General features: G+C 57.8%; 1 protein-coding gene across 7 annotated transcripts; it reads right to left on the reverse strand.

Annotated features, from left to right (window-relative positions):
* Positions 1-74: 74 nt before the first annotated feature.
* On the reverse strand, positions 75-18841 carry TRAF7 (TNF receptor associated factor 7). 7 transcript variants are annotated; one of them, XM_016136534.2, is made up of 21 exons: positions 18684-18834; positions 11351-11469; positions 11048-11105; positions 8929-9020; positions 6386-6502; positions 5782-5874; positions 5560-5593; positions 4737-4920; positions 4511-4639; positions 3565-3782; positions 3407-3480; positions 3141-3189; positions 2934-3061; positions 2638-2720; positions 1844-1883; positions 1609-1725; positions 1398-1520; positions 1055-1174; positions 834-965; positions 633-752; positions 75-472 (listed from the first exon to the last, which is right to left on the reverse strand). In XM_016136534.2, the coding sequence occupies exons 2-21, from the start codon at positions 11429-11431 to the stop codon at positions 92-94; spliced, it is 2373 nt and encodes a 790-aa protein (XP_015992020.1). In that variant the 5' UTR covers positions 11432-11469; positions 18684-18834; the 3' UTR covers positions 75-91. The 7 variants fall into 7 exon arrangements, with proteins under 7 accessions (XP_015992020.1, XP_015992019.1, XP_036081880.1 ...); XM_016136533.2 differs by having other exon boundaries at positions 4505-4639; XM_016136541.2 differs by having other exon boundaries at positions 298-456; positions 4505-4639.
* Positions 18842-18992: the final 151 nt, after the last annotated feature.

Genomic DNA, 18992 nt, shown 5'->3' on the forward strand with positions numbered 1-18992 from the left:
GGCTGCTGGTGCCTGGGCACACTGGTGTTCTTGGGTGGCCTCTCCCTTATCCCAGGACTGTCCCCACTCATACCCACAGTTTGTGCAGCTTTTATTTCAAGGAAGAAGTAATCAAATCTATGTACAGTCTAAAAACAGTAGAAAAGGTGAGTAAAAAGGCCCCAAAGTCCATCGGGTGGGGACGGAGGGTAGCCCAGGTAAGCATTATACCTGGAGTGTAGATAGAGGGGCTGGGCACCATCCTGGCAGCAATGATGACAGAGCCAGGCAGAGGGAGGCTCGCAGGGCACAAGGCGGGGGGAGAGCACTGCCTGGCCAGCTGAGCCTGCCTGCCTGTCCCCAATGGGTGGGCAGAGACCTCCGAGACCACCCATGTGGCCAGCCTGGCTTGGATAGTCCTAGGGCAGGCCCAGAAGAAGCCAGAACCTGGCCTGGATTCTGCTAGCAAGTCCAAACCTGCAGAGGAAGGGCTCTATTTCAGGTGCCCCTTGGGCCATCCTGCCCTAACACCACCTGCCACCCATACCTGCCCTCCACTGTCACCCACCCAGGGCTGCTGGTTCCTCACCCCCCAAGCCCCTGATCCACTTGTGCAAGCAGCCCCTCTGGATGGCCTGAGCCACAGCACTGACCTTCACAGTGCTGTCCACAGCCCCCGAGAAGAGCCGGCCCCGGGACACAGCCAGAGCTGTTACGCTGCCTTGGTGACGCAGCAGGGTCTGTGTGCAGATCATGTTGTCCATACTCCAAACCTGAGGGCACATAGGATATGAGGACCTGCCTAGGCCTGGCCCCAACCCTGAGCCTTCCACTGTTACCAGGCCAGCACACACCCTGAGAGATCGATCATAGGATGCACTGAAGACTTTGGTCTGGTCTGGTGTCGAGATGACTGCCAGGGCATACACGGTGCCAACGTGGCCTGTCAGGGTCCGTACCTGCTCCTTGCTATCAATGTCCCACACCTGAGGTGATGGCACAGGCAGGTCAGAGATACAGAAAGGGTTGGACAGGGACCCAGAGTCAGACCATACCCCTAGGTATCCGCTCTTACGTGGATGAGGTTCTCATAGGTGCCACAGACAATGTGGTGATTCGTCACAGCAATAGAGTATACACTGCCACCAGACGTCTGCAGGACATGGATGCAGTCGAGGGTTCGAATGTCCCAGATCTACGGGCAATCACAGGCCACTTGGTCCCAGGCCAGGTGCCTCACTATCATACCCTCTGGGGCTCCAGACACAGTGGGCAGCCAACTCCCTACCCAGGGTGTGTGTAAGGGTCTCCCTGCCCTGGCAAAGATGGGGGCAGGGCAGGTACAACCCTCAAGAACTGGCCTAGACAGTGCCAGCACAGGGAGGTGCCCTGCCACTGGGAGTGTGGCACGGGGATACCTTGATTGTCTGGTAGGAGCCACTGTACAGGTAGCTCTGGGCAGCCACCAGGGCCCGCACCCAGTGATTGAGGCCCGTGAGCTCCTTCTTCAGCTTCAGCTCAGTGCCCACAATGTCCCAGACCTGTAAGGATGGCTGTGAGCGTGGGCTGGACCGCCAGGCATCTGGCACCCCATTTCCCCACACATGCATGCACACAGCCTTGCCTGACCTTGATGGCCTTCAGGGAGCCACTGAAGAGCATGTTGTGCGAGGAGACCAGTGTGCACACTGGGTTGTCATGGGCCCGGATTGTGTTTACCTTCTGCAGGTTCTGGATGTCCCACACCTGGTGGTAGGGAGGACAGGAAACCTCATGCTACCCTAAGCCCAGGCCCCAGGGACACAGTATGCCTAGGGCTCCCAGATAGTGATGCAGCTTGTCCCCTCCCACAGGCCCCACTCACGATGATCGTGCAGTCTGCTGAGCCACTGTAGAGCTTGCACCTGGAGAAACAAAGCCAAGGTGTCAGGGTGGGAGAAGCCACCATCCTCACACTGCCTTTTAGGCCAAGGTAGCATGGGCCACTAGGAACTAGCAGTTTGGGCCAGTGCCAGGGCTGCTGCTGCTTCCTTGAGCCCAGCTTTAGTATTCCAGTCTCAGTGAAGGGACCTTAAAAGTGGAAACCCAAACCTTTGTGCCTGCCTGGCAAGCATCTGGCAGCTGAGCTGGAAGGTAATTATCCTGTTAGCGCTGCTGGCAGGCAGGCTGCTACTTCCTGTGCGTGAACATCTCAATTTCTCACACACAAACATATACATACACACTGATGCCCACGACACAAAGCCTCATGACACAAGACAGGAGGGAAGGTCTAGAAGGGAACACCCTGGGGGCAAGGGGGTGGCTGGGCCGGCTGCTCCGTAGTAGTCCTATTCCCAAGCTGTGCTCAGGCCAGAGATGGCTGAGCTCCTGCCTCTGCTCTCTGATGTCCCACCTCTGTCTCCTGACTGTCTGAAGCACGCCAGGGCTATACTTTGTTAATGTACATCAGAGATGGAGGGCCCATATGCCACCACCCAGAGACCCAGCTCTGCTCAAGGTCGAGAGTGCTTCACAGGAGGGGCGGACACAGCCACATGACATATGTGGCCACACAGGCTTGAGCTCACAGACCACAGGGCAGCAGCAGCACTGGGTCTCTTATCCTTGGCTCTATGTGGGCCCTGTGGTCAGTGGGTGCACACGCGCCTGACTCACCCCTGAATACAGAGTGCCAGCACAATGCCATCATGGCCCTCTAGCGTCTTCTGGCACTTGTAGGTGGTACACGTGTCCCACACCTGCAGAGACCAGGGTCAGGGTGGGTCCCAGCAGGATCAGCCAGGTGCTGGGGTGGCATGGTAGGAATGAGGAAGCAAGTTATCCTCAAGGAGAAAGCCCTGCCCATGGGAGGAAGCCCTGCGCACGGGCAGAAGGTAGCTGGCAAAGCTGGTGTGCAGTACCCAGCCTCACCCTGCCAGGCTGCAGAGCTCCCTAGGCAAGACCCTGCCCACCTTGATGGTCTTGTCAGAGGAGCCACTGAAGAGCAGGTCCCCCATGGAGTAGACGCAGAGACACCAGACAGGACCCTGGTGGCCCACGAAGGTTCCTTTGCACTTGAAGATCTGCTGCGGGTCATAGGCTGCAGACAGGAGGAGCTGGTGAGGGACCTGGGGGGGCCTTGGTGACAGTGGTGGGAGTGACAGTGGGCCTATACTCACATCCTAGGATGCCCATGTTCAGCCGTGCATTGATGTGAGACAGCTCATCCTGCAAGGCCAAGAACAGAAGGCATGATGGCTGTGGCTCCACAGTCCCCCGCCCACTGGACTGAGCTTGGCTGGGGCTGGGCGGGTACAGCAGCAGCCCTCCCCAGCAGATACCTGATCTTGAGCAGGGCAAGCCTCCTGCTGGGACCCAAGCCGAAGGACAGTCCTGTGTCCCCCACCCCACCCAACCTTTCTGCATCTGTCCTTCACCCACTCACGTTCAACATGGATGCATCCCTCCGGAACTCCATGAGGTCCTCACTGAGCTTGCTCTGGTTTTCATCCAGGACATCTGGTTTTCATCCAGGACATGAGAAGGTGTCAGGGACCAAGAGGAGAGGCTGAACCCCCTGCCCCCTCTGGGCTGGGCCCTCACCAAACTTGAGCTCTAAGCTCTTCTCCAGCTGGTCAATCTTCTCTGAGAGCTTGCCCAGCATGGAGCGCAGGAAGGCGATCTCCTGGTCCTTCTGGGCCAACGCCACGTGCATCTCATGGAAGCGGTCATCCGTTTGCTGCAGGAATTCCTTCAGGCCCTCAAAGCGGCAGGTCTCCAGGTGCGTCTCATATGTGTCCTGGTTTCCAATGAACGTGCACCTGGAGGGACAGGATGGCTGCCTGCTCCCCTGTTCACCTGCCCACCCTGCGAGACCCTTCCCTCTGCCTCCCCATTCCCATGAATCTCTCGATTCCCACTTTTGTGCCCACTGCACCTTAGGTAGGCTACCTTCCTCTCCACACCTGCATGCCCAAGCATGTATCCTGCTCCCACCAGTACCCAGCACGCAGTGGGCCACTTTGCAAGGGATATCCAATCACTTGGCTCCTGCTCAAAGTTCAAGGGCTCCTCCACACCCCTCGTCTGCCTGCCTCCTTTCACACCCCCACCTCCCCTCTGCTCCCAACTCTGGCCCTTTGCTCAAGTCCACCCCTGCCAGTCCAGCTGCCGGAAGCCCTTGCTCTGGTCTTTACCCAGCTCATGCCCACACATGCGTTAGTTCTCAGCTCACAACTTTCCTGACCACCCCCAACTCCCCAAGTGCTCCATCCCCTCTGTGTTCCCATGGGGCTTGGGTCTCTCTTTCACGGCACCTGTACCTCAGTTTGTAATTACATAGTCGATGGTGTGGCTCCTGCTAAGGTCCGTCTCCCCAGAGACCCTGGCTGTCTCCCCAGCACCCAGCACACAGGTGGATCTCAACAAAGGTTTGCTGAAGGAAGGACTGTGAATGCCAGCCCAGGCCAACCTGCCCACCCTCCTGCCCACCCACTCCCACCCTGGGACAGACCCCACCCCACACCCACCCCCGCCCACTCACCCGTACTTGGAGTGGGGACACTTGATGTGCTCGCACTCCTTGAGGTGGGCCTCCAGGTTCATCTTGAGGAGGGGCGGGCAGCTAGGGTTATTGGGACACCGAACAGGCCTATAGTCACAGCTGCTCTCGTGGTCTCTATGGGAGGTGAGATACAGAATAGGCTGAGTCCCCAGAGGCATTGATTTTAGCACCCCAGGGTGATGGGGAGCTAGGGGACGAGGGAGGTACTTACTTCCTGGCACTGAGCTTGATGGTGAAGGGGCACCCACGGGGGTCCACCTCAAAGACAGTGGGCTTCCCAACCCCTGCTGCCCGACAGCCGTGCCTGCAGTGGATGGAGAGCTCCCCAATCTGCTCAGCCACCGCAATGTTGTTCACCACCACCGTCAGCTTGGCATTGTCCACAGGACACTTTTCTGGAGGGGAGGGCATGCTGACCCCATGGCCCACCCAGCAACCCTCTCTCCTGGCAGTTCAGGGCACTGTGGCCAAGCTATGTGTGTGTTAAGGCTGGGTGGTTTAGACTATTCCCTGGTGAGCCTGGGTGGGCTGAGCCTCTATCAGGCACCTGATCCACCCATCTACCTGCCCCTCTGAGGTACCCAGGACAAGAAGGGGTGCACAGCTAGGCCAATGACCACTAGATAGGTGGAGGCTTCTCAGCTGACCCAGAAGTCTGGGACAGGGTCATGAGGGCTGGGGACAGAGCAGGAGGGGACCCAGCCCTGGGGCACCCTGCTGGCCTCTAAGGCCCAAGACTTTGAGGTGGCAGCCTTGATAGTGAGGGCCGCCTCCAACAGGGAGAGCAGGTGCAGAGCCCGGCATCCCCCAAGTTGTAGGTCTTACTGCTCCGCCCGTCAGTGTCTTAAGCCTGGCCTGAGTGAGCCCTGGGGCCACCACCACCCGCAGCAGAAATGCTGTGCACAAGACTGCGGAGAAGCCGCTGCGCAGCCAGGGGCATGATCAGTGCTGGGCCTGTGCCGGGACCTCCCTGGAGAGGCCTCACTCCCAGCTGGGAAACAAGGTGTCCAGGCCTGGGTCTGGGAGGGCCCTACCTGACTTCAAGGCGCATCTTCGACAGAATGTGTGCTGTGGAGACAACAAGCTAGCTTGGGGCATGGCCACAGTCACCCCCCACCCAAAGCCCACTGCAGAGGGCACCTGCTGGGTGACCAGACCATGCCTGTGACCAAGGTCCAGGCTCCACATGGAAGGGGCCGGCAGCCCACCCAGCCCCACGGTGGTGCAGAGGTCGGGGAGGGGACAGGCGGCCTCACCCCACACGTGGTGATCACAGGGTCCTTGAATACACTGCAGCAGAGCTGGCAGCACAGCTTCACTGAGGGCTGCTCAGCAAACACCAGCGGCTCCTAGAACCAGGCAGAGCAAGTGACTATTCCCACGTGAGCGCAGGGGTGTTGGCATGGGTGGCGGACAACCAAGACACCCAACCCCTCCCCCTGCAGGCCTGAGCTGCCATCTCAGCAGAGCTGCCACCTCAGCTGGGGCATGTCACAAGAGTAGCCTGCTGAGGCCTAGGGCTGGGCCCGAGCTTGAGGGAGCCCAAGCCGGGAGGACCTCTCAGCCCGGCAGCGCCTCCCGTCTACCCGAGATGGTGACTAGAAAGGGCACCACACAGGTCCCACCTACGGTTCCCAGTGCTGGTCCCTGGTCAGCCCTTGGGGTGCGGGAGTGGGAAGAACATGCCTAGGGAACCTGGCCTGGGGTCCTTATGGACTGAAGGGGTTGGAGGGGCCCTGATCAGGCCTAATCACCACCTCACTGTGCCTGAGAGGAAAGTGGCCCTCCAACTACGACAGCACAGTGAAGGTCCCTTAAGAGTCATCTGTGCTGAGCCCACCCCATGGCTGCCACACCTACCGGCTCCTCCTCCTCCTCAGGCAGCGAGAACGTGGAGCGCAGGGACATGCTGGACTCGGAGTGTAGGGAGCGGACGGAGATGGCTGAGTCAGAGCGACGCGGGGTGCTGATGGGGGGCTGCAGCATGGAGACAGGCACCAGTCAGCTAGCAGGGAGGGCGGGGCTGAACCCCTGTGCCCAGAGAGGGCACTGGGCCCCCCAGGGCCACCCTGTCTTAGCGGGCACTCACTCAGCCTGCAGGGGCCGTGGTGTGTGCGTGCGGAGCCATGCAATGCCCAGGCCCCCTCCTGTCCAGTGGTCCTGGCCCTGTTGGGCCGCCCGCTCTCATCTGCCAACTTTCTTTGTGTAAATGGAGAGACTTCCTGCTATTCAATTCTACGAGGACACGCTAGGCCTACTTCCTGCTTCCCGTGAGGGAATGTGGGCTGCAGAGGGGGCACCTCCACCAGCCAATCCTGGGGCAGCAGCAGCCCCTGGAATAGAAGGCTGTCTGGGAGAGGTTGTGGGACTCCAAGTGCCCGTTAAGCTCAGCTGCCTGCCTGGCCTCCCTGACCAGGGACACTGAGCCAGGCAGTAAGGATCCCAGGGAAGGCAGGGACTCCACTGAACCCTGGCCAGATTCTGAGTGCAGAAGGGACAGCCATGGGTGCCTGCCTTTGCCTGAGCCATCAAAGATAAGGATTTGGGGGAGACCTGAGGTAGGGGGCTATCCCTTCCTACCCTCAAGCCTAGAATCCTCCAGAAGAGATCCTTCAAGAGCCACCGCTCCCACACTCCTCCCCTCCCTCTCAGAAGCCTCATTCATGAGCCGCAAACCTCCTGCCTCCACACCCAGCCGACAGGCCCCTCCTGGTCCTGGCTGCTCTGGGGCCCAGCTCCTTCCGTCTCAGCCTCCATGGGTGTGGGGGCTGTTGGACCAATCCCCTCACTACCAGCCAAGGGTAGGGGGTCTACCAGGAGCAGAAGGAGGCTGGGCCAGACAGTGTCAGCTCTGTGCAGAGGCCCAGTGAGTTCCAGGGCTCCGCTTCCCCAAGCAAAGTCAGTGAGATCCCTGTGTCCTCTATGCCCACAAAAGGCACCTCCCTCATCAGCGCTGTGCCCACCTCCCTTCACAGTGTCCCAAGTGGCAAGTCTGCATGGAAACGCCACATGAGAAACAAGAGGGGAAAGTCAGAGGAAGTGAGTCAAACCATCCCCACGGGCAACAGTGGAAACCAGAGGGCAAGAGCAGGTCCAGATGGGAGCTGGGCCAAGCAAGGCAGGCCCAGCTTGGCTCGGCTTTCCCCTGCCTACTTGCCCCTTTAAGCCAGGGAGCTAATGCTGCCAGCCACCCAGTACAGGCAGAGGGATAGCCTGCAGGGGCCCAGTGGCCAAGATAGAGGGTGCCCAGATGGTCATGACCTCAGGGCCCTCAGCACATTTCCACCTCCTTCAAGTCACCAAGTGCCAAGATCACAGAAACCACAGAAACAGGCAATTTGCTTCCTGGGATGCCCCAGCAGGAGAGTGGGCCTTCTGATCCCAGCCATATTCCGGTGGGCAGGTCAGAGGTTGTGGAGACTGAAGCCGAAGGGAGCAGAGCACGTTATGAGCCTTGTCCTGACAGAGGGCCTAGTACAGAACCTGGCACAAGAGTGTGTTTATTCAAATAATTAAAAAAACACCATCTTCTTCTTATTAAATAGGAAACATAGGCCTGGCAGCCCAGCAGGCCTTAGGTCCTGGGAGGAGAAGCCTTAGGTCCTGGGAGGCTGGGAGGATGGGAGAACCAGTGGAGTCTGTCAGGGCTGCCACCAAAGAAAAGCAGAAGCGGGGCACAGGACAGGTCAGCAGTGGGAGGGTTTGAGCATGCCTGTGGTCCCCTCCCCAGCCAGGCCAGTTCTTACTTCCCCGGGCAGGCCCAGAGCCCAGTGACAAGTGCCAGTGGACAGGCAGGGCATGTCCACTGTGACCCTGGCCACATGGTCTGGGCACCAACGGCTAGCCTCCACTCTGCCCTGAATGCCTTCCTCACTCTGCAGAGCCAGCAGCAGGAAACTCCCCAGCTCCCCCGCAGTTAGCACGGGCCTTGCGGGCCCTCCTTCGCTGACCCCCCCACCCCAGCTTAAACCTGTCCACCTTTCTCCATCTGCTGGGGCCTGTCTCCCTCATAAGGAGTCCCTTCCCAGGCCCCCTGCTTCTACCTGGCAACCCACCCCTCATCCTTTACTCGGCAGCACAGGAGCTTAAAAAATGGGGATCTGATCTGATTATACTGCAGACAGAACCTTCTGTGGTTCCCACCCACTCAAGACAGAGCCAAAGACACCACACTTGCTGGCCACCTCTCCCATGCAATCCAGTCTCAATGCTCAGGCCTCAGGGTTTCTGCACATGCTAGCCCTCTCTCTCACGCCAGCTCACTTCCCACTGCAGATCGTAGCTCTGGGCTCCTCGAGGCAGAGCCTCCCACCATCAGCTCCTCCTGGGACTTGGCCCTGGAAGGGAGGGCATGGCAGGAGGCTCCTGTGGGATCGGGAGGGGTGAGCATGGCCCAGACCTACCATGCTGTCCTCCTCATCCCGAGGGGAGTAGGCAAGGGTGCTGGAGGAGGAGGGTGTCCTGCGGTGCTGTTTGTATGTGCTGGTCCCATCAGCTGCCAAGAAAAGAGAACCGGGATGCCTTGAGTGTAGGCCTGGGGCTAAGGTGGGGAAGCCTGACCTATCATGGCAGGTAGTGAGCCAGGCAGGGTCAGAGACTGGGCTGGACATTGGGCTAATCCTCTCTAGGAAGCCTCTTTGCCCCTGCCTGCTCCCATTGCCTCCTTCTGGACTTGAGGGCAAATTGGCTGAGGCTGGGCTTGGGGGCAGCTGGGAACACCCTGTGCCTGGCGAGTACCTGAGCAGGGCACAACCTGACCTGGCCCCATGCCCCCAGTGAGAGCCCTAGCTTGTTCTGTGGACTGTCACTAGCTCTCAGACCCAGGGCTGAGGCTGGTAGAGAGAGCACAAGTGTGAACAGGGTTCAGGTGGCTTCCCCAGACCTAACCAGTGGTTGGAGCTCTGCCACAGGGTTCGGCCTGCCCTAACCCCCCTAGGCAGGGCGGAGGTGGGGGTGGAGGGGTCTTCTCTCAGCCTCTACAACCAGCTTGCAGGGCCCAGCCTGAGGCACAAGGCCAACACCCAAGTGATTAAACCTAAGGTCACCTGGCAGAAGCTGCCATCATGTCATCTGACCCTCAAGGCAACCCTGCCAAGTGGGTTCTCTTGGCAACCTTGGTCTATAGAGGAGAAAACTGAGGCACAGGGATGTCTGAGGCCCCTCGGCTGGCACATGGAGAGGCCAAGGTAACAGCCTTGTGCTCTAGGGCTACTCATCTCCCACCTCCTCCCCTGGCATAGCCAAAACCCAGAATCAGCTGCCACACTTTTCACTTCCTGCAGGAAAGGCTGCCGGAGGCCTGTACCCTCCTCCTGTGTGTCATCTTGGCTGCCCTGAAAAGGTGCTGGTCAAGGGTACAAATGAGAGCCAGAGAGCCTCGCAGGAGGCAGCCGGAGGCCTGGAGTGGCTGCCACTGGCCTCAGGCCCCGGCCAGGCTCAGATGTCACAACAACTGGCCCTAAATGCCTAGATTTATGTTCTATGCTTTAATTGGCTGCCCTGTGACTAGGCCTCAGTTTCCCCATCTGCAATGAGAGGGGCCAGGAAAGGTAGCTGTTCATACCCAGTTCTGACCCATCCCTGCTACTGACAGGGGTCACTGAGTGAGACAAGAGCAAGATAGGCCCCTGTCATTTACTGGCCAGGAGCTTTCGACTACCATAATAGGGCCATGCCATCTCTAAAGGCAGAATTAAGGAACAGTTACTTGGGTGGGTAGATATGGGGTGATGCTTATCTTCTTTTTCCTCAGCCAAAAAAAAAATAAAAAATCTAGGAAGAAAAGAGGGCTCTTTCGGAGCCCCTACGGGGGTCACCCAGTGGCAAAGAGAAGCTGGTGCGAACAGGCATACACAGTAGCCCTGTGACCGTGCCACCATGTGTACCTAGAAGAAACCATGGAAAAGCAATTAAAAAACCAATTAGCAGCTGATGTGCTCCTACGAGGAGGCCCCACTGCCAAAGGTAAAAGAACAAACCACCCCCAGAACACAGGCCCTGACAGGAGATGCTCCGCGCCCTTTGGGAAGGAGACTGTGCCCTCGTGTGCTAGCTCTTTACAATCTCATCGAACACACAACACTGGAGCCACAGTCGTGGGACCAAACTCAAGACAGGATCCAGTGAGCACATCTTATTCCCTATCCAAGCCGGTATAGTCCCTGAGCCTGACTTTGAAGGCTGCTAGGAGCCTGGGACAGGGATGTGCAGGGGTCGCAGCGACAAAGGACAGGTGTATATGGGTGCTGGAGAAGTCAGGGCATCCTTCCCTGGAGAGGTGACGGAAGGAAGAAGGGGCGAGGGAATACTGGGGTTGGGGAGGACACAGTGGCAAAAGCAGAGCCGGAAGGAGCAGCACAGCTGACTCCTGTCCAGCTGGGGTGTGGGAGCCTAAGCCACGCTGCTCACTCTCCAATTCCAGCTACTGCTCCCAGCCCCATCAAGAAGGACCCCACAGGCTCTGGTAGAGTTAGGGATGCTCAGATTATGCCCAGCTGAGCTGGCTTGGGCTCGTAGGCTCACCTTTTGTGATAGTGGTGACAGCCGAAAAAGCGGGCCCAAAGGTCGTTTCCATTCTGGACTAGAGAGAAAACGGATGAGACTTGACCTTGACTCTAGAGAGGATGTGGACATGAGGACATGTGCTGACACACGTTCATCTAACACACCCATGTGCACATATACACAAACACACCATCCACATATCACAGGCTGCCCACACAACCTCCATGTAGGAAGGGGACTGTTCCGAAAGCCCTGCTGGGAGGCCATGGGCTTGAGGGGTGTGCTCAAAAAGCAGACCCTTTCCCACGAGGTGCCTCTTACCCCAGTGGCGACGTCTGGGGTGTGAAGACTGGTAGGCCCTCCAGAGAAGCGGTTGTAGCGGGCGCTCTTGCCTGAGCTCATGCTCTAGAGAGGCATCTAGGGTCCTCGGGCAGCGTCCCCTGTGAATGGAGCACAAAGTGGGATTTTAGAGATGATGGCCAAGCCTGTCAGCTGGCAGGGGCTGCTCAGCAGGCCTACTCTGCACAGTCCACCATGGGACACACTTCTGTCTCTCTCCATCACCAATACCAACAAGGACAGGTCCACACGAGCGAAGTCCCTTTCCCTCCTGTCCCAGGTGTGATAGGCCTGAGAAAGAGAGGAGGCCCTGGGTGTGGGCAGGTAGCTGGCACTCAGTTTTACCTCCAAGGCTTACCCTTCAGAAAAGCCCACCAAGTTCTGCCCCAAAGGTGGAGAGCCGCCCCCCCCCGCCCGCTGCCACCCCCCACCCCCAATCCATGTTCTGTCTACACCTCTGGGTCTGACGGCCAAATTTCCCTGAGGCCAAGGGTGGGCACATAGCATGACCACGCTTCATGCCTATTTCCTGCCAAGACAGGTCAGGACAGGGCCAGCCCCAGTCTGCAGGATGGCCAATACCCTGACCACGCCCCAGAGAACCTGCTGGGTGATGTACCTGGAGCCTGACTCCCCATGAGCCTCACCACACAGAACAAGTCCCTTCTGGGCAAGGGGAGGAGGGGCCAAGAGAAAGGAGCTGACTCCTGTGCACAACACCCATCCCAGGAACAAAGGATGCCCTCTAACAGTGTGACTCAAGGTTCATAAGCTGGGTGACAAGAAGGCATGGGGCAAATCATCCCAGACTTCCAAACATTCCACCCACAGAAGAGGGGCTGGGGTGACCCGGGAGTGCCTGCAGGAGAGGGAAGAGATTAGAGACACTGAAAACAGCAAGGAGAGTTGCTCTACTGCCAGACAGCACCCACCTCCTGGTGGCCCTATCAGCAGGCACCCCTACAGAGTGGTCTTGCCACTGTCAGAACCTGCAGTACTCTGTAGCCAGAAGCCCAGTCTGCCCATACAGTGGAGCTGGCCAGGGGAGGGAGGGCAGGCTCATTTTGTTCCCAGTGGTGGTATGGGAGGTTTGGAGGCCCCACCGGACTGAGACGAGCTCTGGGTGGAAGGCTGCTGAGCCCCCGGCCTTGGGAAAAGGCAGGAGGTGCTCTCTGCCCCCACCCAAGGTAAGTAGAGCGTGGAGGGCAGCTTCACAGTCTAGCTGGTTCCAGCACCTTCTCCATCAAGCCCTCCTGACCTGGGCCATTGGGCAATGTCGGCCCCCACACACATACCATGGCCATACAGGGTGACTTGGGGTCTACCCAGCGGTCCTCCAACCCAGCCTACTGGTCTGCAGGGAGGGACTGGTTCCTGAGCCCTGTGTCGCTAGACTATGCTCCTGAGTTGCCTGCTGTCCCTGCTGTCTCCTTGTCCCTCTCCCCAGCTGCTCCTTCAAGTGCCACTAGCAATGCCACCCTCCCAGCCCTCACAACTCAGGCCTCAATGGGATGGCTCTCAGGCTCTGCAGTTGGCACCGCCACCAGGCACCACCTCATCCCCATGTTCTAACTATCCTGCAGGTCCAGCTAGATAGGGGGTCCCAAGAATTTGGCCAAAGCCTCCCCTTCCTGTCCACCACTCCCCCTCCTGTGACTCTAGAGGCTTGGCTCTATGCCCCAGACCAGGCCCTCTGGTGGCTTGTCCTCTGGGGGAGAGGCAGGTCTCTTGAGAATGGGCAGTGCTAGGTCCTCGGACAGAGGCATGAATGTGGCATATCTGGAAGCTCTACCTCCAGGGCCACTGCTGATCCTTATACTAAGCAGGAAGTCTTGGGGGCTACCCTGCTTGGACTAAGGAGGCCTGGCCAGGGGAAGGCGCAGACAGTCCAAAGCAGGAGATCCAGGACCCAAATGGCAGTAGGAAAGGCTCCCCCATCTTGGAAAACCCAAAGTTGGCTCCTGTCTCAGCACCACAAGGCAACGAAGAGGGTGGGGGTTAGGTCACAGGGAGGAAGCTGGTCGACACTGACCTGCAGCTTACAATCCATCTGCTCCCTCCACTACCAGCTCCCAGGGCTAAGAACCCAGATCCTGGCTCCAGTGAGCAGTGCCTGTGATCCGAAGCCAGGACCCCAGCAAGCACTCCCCCTGGGACCATGGCCAGCCTCCATGGGTCCCACGTGCCCTAGTGCCAGAGTGCCCATCGCTGCAATCTGGGAGAGGAGGCCTCTGGCTGTCTCTTGCTCTGAAGTGAAGTAAACAGAAAGGCATGCAATGTTCACAGGGCAACATGCAAATCGGCCAGAAAGTCCCAGGTGGTCAATAGTGGTAGTGGCAAGGCCTGGGCAGCTCTGACACCCAACCTGATGGAGGACCTACAAGACTTGCTCATGAGCCAAGCTGAGCCAGGGAAGGAGGGAGGGAACCATTTCCAGTTCACATGGGTTCACTGTGCAGCCTAAGCCAGGGACTTGAGGTGGGCGGGACCCCAGGCTACAATCTAGCACCTCCAATCTGTGTGCCTCACCCAGCCCAGAACACAGTGACTGCTTACTAAGCATCTCAGAATTGAGCAAGATGCTCAGCCCGCCCTCAGCTGGTCCCCGAGGGGCTGCATTTTGCAATAACAGTCTTTTCCAGTATGGTATCCTCTGGCCCTGCAGGCCGAAACCCCAGCTATAGGAATGCTGCACCCAGCTGTCTTGGGGCTGTGCCCTAGCCCTCCAGGGCGGTGGGCCTCTTTCCCCATCCCACAGTTAACCTGAGGATCTCAGGGGGGCAGGAAGTTGTCAATGAGAGCAAGAATCCTGCCCAAGGGCCTGGCATCTCTCAAACTGGGAAAAGCCTCCATCTGGGTGGGCTAGGGAAATCTTGGGTGGGGGCAGAGAGGGTGAGAAAGAGCTTTCCCCTCAGCTCCCTTGAAACTCCTTGCCAAGTCCTCACCCTGTCTGTTGCCAGAGGCCTCCAGGGAGCCCAGGGGAGGGCTCCAGAAAAGGGACCCAGGGTTCCTTGTCTACCCATGTCCATGTCCATGTCCAAGGGGCTCGCAGGGCCCTGAAGTGCACTTGCTGTCTAATAAGGAACCACAGAGCCACCTGCAATGCACCAGCCCCTCTTCAGGAAAGCCCCCACCAGCCCCCTCTCTGAGTGGCCTGTGAGTGAGGGCAGGCAAGCTCCTTGAGAACCTCTCCCCAGTCCACCCCCTGCAGGGGGCCCAGGACCTGCTGCCCCCTCCTTTTTCCCTTGGTAAGCACTTAGAGGGAGTGTGAGTCTGGTTTGGCCAGGGTCCCTGCTCACAGCGTCCCTGTGGCTGGCAGTCAGTGGAGTGGGCAGCCCAGGCTGGCCCTGCTGGAGTCAAGGACAGTAGGGTGACCCAATGCAGGTCCCCACCAGCGCCGAGCCCCACCTCAAGGCAGCTCCTCTGGCAGCCCCAGGCAAAGGATGTGATCAGGTCTCCAAAACAGCTGAGCCAGCGAGGCGGTAGGTGTGCCCTGGAAACCCCGTCAAGTGTTGACTGCCCTATGGAGGAGTATAAGTAGCTCCAGACACCTCTGCCCAGACACTCCAGAGCTGTGGGTGGCTGGCTAGCTAGACTGTGGCCAGAGTTCCAGGCCCAGCCCCTGGGTCAGCTCTTACTCCAGGGCCCCCTGGCTCAAGCCCAGACCAGGCTGCCAAATCCTACAAAAACAGATCTGGTTACAATAGAAAGCCACATACACTTCTCAATTATTCCCTGGTGTTCCTTTAGCACATCTTTTACACCCGAAACAGACAGGGTATGACCTTGGGGATCCCCTCAGTACCCAGGAGGCCCTGGTCTGAGCCCTTCCCAGCTTCCCTTCCCTCCCAGTACCCAGTCTGGGCCTCTGCCCTCACCTCGTCCTCCTTCTCTCTGCACAAACAGCCCCAACTCCACCAAGGCCTCGAGGCTGCCCAACTAGACACCTGCTATGGCCTCCTCTCCCCAGAGTTCTGCTCCATTGCATCCCTGCCCAGTCCCCGTCTAGGTCCAGCCCCTCCAGAGTCCACCGGCTCTTCTGTTGGAGAGAAGTTTGAGAGGGGCCAGGCCCTCAGGCAGGATTCTTGCTCTAGTTGGCAATTTCCTGCCCTCTCTCCTGCTCCAGTGGCCCAGCTCTAACCCCCACTTGGCAATGGGAAAGCCTTTACTTCCACACCTACCCCTCGGGGCCAGCCTCAACTCCCAGTCCTTTCTTTCCCACACTTGACAGCCATGTAGGGAGTAGAGACCTGGACCAACCTGGAGGAGATCCAGATCCGGACTAGGAAGAGAGCGTTGTTGGAAGAGGTGGCGTTTGTCATCCCATCTCACTGCAGAGGTTACTTTTTCCTGCTCACACCCTCCAATACAGTGCTCAGCCCAGCCTGGCTGCAGGGGCAGCACTGGCAAGCATGATCCTGTCTATCTCAAATCCATGAGTCTAAACTTGTGGAAACAAGTCCTGGACCTCTCCCCAAAAACCATGTGATGGGCAGTGCCCAGGCCCAGTGTATATCTCCAGGACCTCTCAGCCATTTCCTCACCACTCCATATGACTTCTATCTCCCTGGCTTCCTCCTTCTTACTTCCCTGAAGAAGTTGGGGAGGTACACAAAATCCCCAGGCCAGAGTCAGTCTGAAGGTGCACTGGGGGCACAGAGGGCAGTGGCCCAGCCCACTCTACTGTCCACCCCACAGCCTTGCGGCACAGGCACCGCCATTCTTTCTCACATTCCTTCAGTCCTAGATTCTTGCCAGGCTGCTCCTTCTACCTGGTACCCTCCCACAGGGTTCCCCCTGCACCAAGGCTTTCAGACAGCCCGCCTCCTCCTGCCTGGAGGCTCCATGCTTCTTCAGAGAGCAACCACATCTCTTCTGCCCAGGTGCACAAGGGACACAGGGTATCTGTCAAAAGTCAAGAGTCCCCTGGTGGAGTCCTAGGTGCCCACCCACTAGTAAGGCCAAGCCCATGGGGACCCAGCTTCAGAGCAAGTCACATCATGCTGACACCTCCCAGGGCTAGGTGTGTGCTGGCACTTCATACACATGTTTTATACTGAACCCTTCGGGAGTCCATTATAAAGATGGAATAGAATATTTTGTCAAGGCCACAGGTGCCAGACTCAGATAGACCTGTGTTCAAATCTCACTTCTGCCACTTAATAGCTGTGTGATTTTGGACAAGTTGCTTGCCCACCTGGGCCTCATATTTCTTACCCACAAAATGGAGTAGATATACCCACATCTGGAAGAAACTGTGAGAGATGACACATGAGTAAACGGCGAAAGCTTCACCAACAGCAGCTCCTTTTTGAGAGCTGAAAATGAAGGCTAAGAGGCTGTCCTAGGTACATCCAGCCAGCGAGAAGTCATGCTGAGGATGATCAAAGCCCTCTCTCCATTGCCACCAGCAAACCAAGAAGCCTCACCATGTACTTAACCAGGCTCATGCCAAGTTATACCAGGGAGCAGCCAAGGCACAAAGTCCGGGCTGCCTGGAACCACCCACCAGCTCAGGCCCTTCAATTACATCTTCTTCCACTTCTCAAACTGTTCATCACTTTATCCAGCCAGCTGACCAAGGTTCACACCAATTGTGTACCAGGCCCTATGCCAGAGAGAAGGAACACGGTGACAGCTAAATGTGAGTCTGACCTGAAGAAGCCAGGAGCCTGATGGGGGAGGCAGACAGAGAGTACTTAGCTCCATTACACCTGCCAAAGGCACTTTTCATAGGTTTCTGTATACCACCTAAATCAATACTGAAGACCTTGACTGATCTCTTCCATTCATTTCCAGAAGGATCATGTCACACAACACAGTGGGAGTTACTCCACAGGACACCTCAGGTTGGGCCCTTCCTTCCCAGCTGGTCATCTGCCTCAGAGGGAGGTTCTGGTTTTCTGGAGATAGTGTAGCTATAGGACATAGAAACCTTGAGACACAGAGGTTGGGGTTTCTACAGAGAAATGTGAATGCCCAGAGTAGTGAAAGTTGGGATTTATGACGGAGAGGCCGTGCCTGCCACATGAGCCTTCAGGGAAGGGATGTGGGAAAGGAGAGGTCCGAAGAGAAGGAATGAGGAAGAGAAAGGCCACATGCTTAGTGAAGGGAGCTCCTGGAGAGGGAGCCTGTGTTTGCATTGGAGGGGTCTGACAGATGGGGAGAAGAGTGGGCAGATCAGGCTAGGCAGCAGGAAGTTCTAAGCAAGGAAGGCAAAAAAGTAGTCCGGAATCCCACTTTTCTCTCTAACCCCATCCCAGAGCAGGGAGGGATCCAGCAGGACCCCAGACTCAGCCCCAGCTGAATGCCCTAACCTGGCTCAAGATAACCAGGTCCAGACAGCCAGATGCTGTGATAGGAGATGAGTCCCCCACTCTGCTCTTCTCTATTCACAGGCCAGCCTCATTACACTCTCCTGTTTCCCCCACTGAAGCCCACAGTCCATCCTCCTCACACAACCAGCAGCTCTTACTAGACTTAGATCTGATACTGGCTCTAATGTACTTGACTCCTCCAACAACCTCCCTGCCACCCTGGCCTAGCCTCATCCACTTCTCCTCTTACTACTTTGCCAGTGCTCACTGGTGGACACCAAGCTCTTTCTCACCCCAGGCCTTTGCACATCTTGTTCCCTCTGCCTGCTCTTCCAGCAGCTTCCAGGACAGGCTGCTTGCTGTAGGTCTCCCCCACGCCAAGTCTTTCAGGAGCCTCCAGTACTCTCTTTCTCAGCGTCCTGTTTCTTTCATAGCACCTACCACAATTCCTCATGATTTTGTCTGTGTACTGTCAACCCGTAACCCCTCTAGAACACCGGTTCTCAAAGAGGGAGGGATTTTGTCTCCCAAAAGACATTTAGAAATGCCTTTTTGGTTGTCACAACGGAGGTGGGGACGGTTATTAGTATTTAGTGGGTGGAGACCAGGGATGCTGCTCAACAGCCCACAAAGCTTAGCAGAGAATGATCCGGGCGGAGTGTCCACAGTGGCGAGGATGAGAAATCCTAAGAAGAGCCTACAGGAACTGGGATCATGCTCTCCGCAGTGTCCCAGAACCCAGAACAGTGCCGGGCACCCTGGTAGCGTTCAACAAACGCAGGAAGAAGGAATGATTTAGGAAAGAGAAAAAACGAATGGAGCGAGCGACGGATTAGCTGACAGGCAAAGAGAAGGGCAGGAGAGAACACTCCAGCCCGTCTCAGCCCCGCCCCCCCCCAGGCCCGACGCCTCGCCAGACCCCAAAGCACCCGCCCTCCGCCCCACTGCACGTCCCCAAGGCTCACTCCCCGGGACGGGCGCGCCGCGCGGACACTCACCCGCCCGCGGCCGCCCGGGAGCTGCAGCGCCACCCTCCAGCTTCATCTTGCCCCTCGGTCACCCGCCGAGAAAGGGACAGACCTAGCGAGCCGGAAATGCTCAGGTGCTGCGCCCGCCGGGACTTGTAGTCCCCCGCTCTCCGGGCCCCGGCAGTAGCCTCAAGCTCAACTCTTCAGAGACTACAACTTCCGGTTGCTCCGATGTCGCGGGGCGGGATTGGCGGCTTTAGAATCACTCTATGTTACAGATCGAAGTCTGATTGGCTGTGCCTATCCGTCCGTCACTCACGGTTAGCCGCAGCAAAAGGA

The sequence above is a fragment of the Rousettus aegyptiacus genome, unplaced genomic scaffold, assembly GCF_014176215.1.
Source record: "Rousettus aegyptiacus isolate mRouAeg1 unplaced genomic scaffold, mRouAeg1.p scaffold_m13_p_8, whole genome shotgun sequence".
NCBI classification, from domain to species: Eukaryota; Metazoa; Chordata; class Mammalia; order Chiroptera; family Pteropodidae; genus Rousettus; species Rousettus aegyptiacus.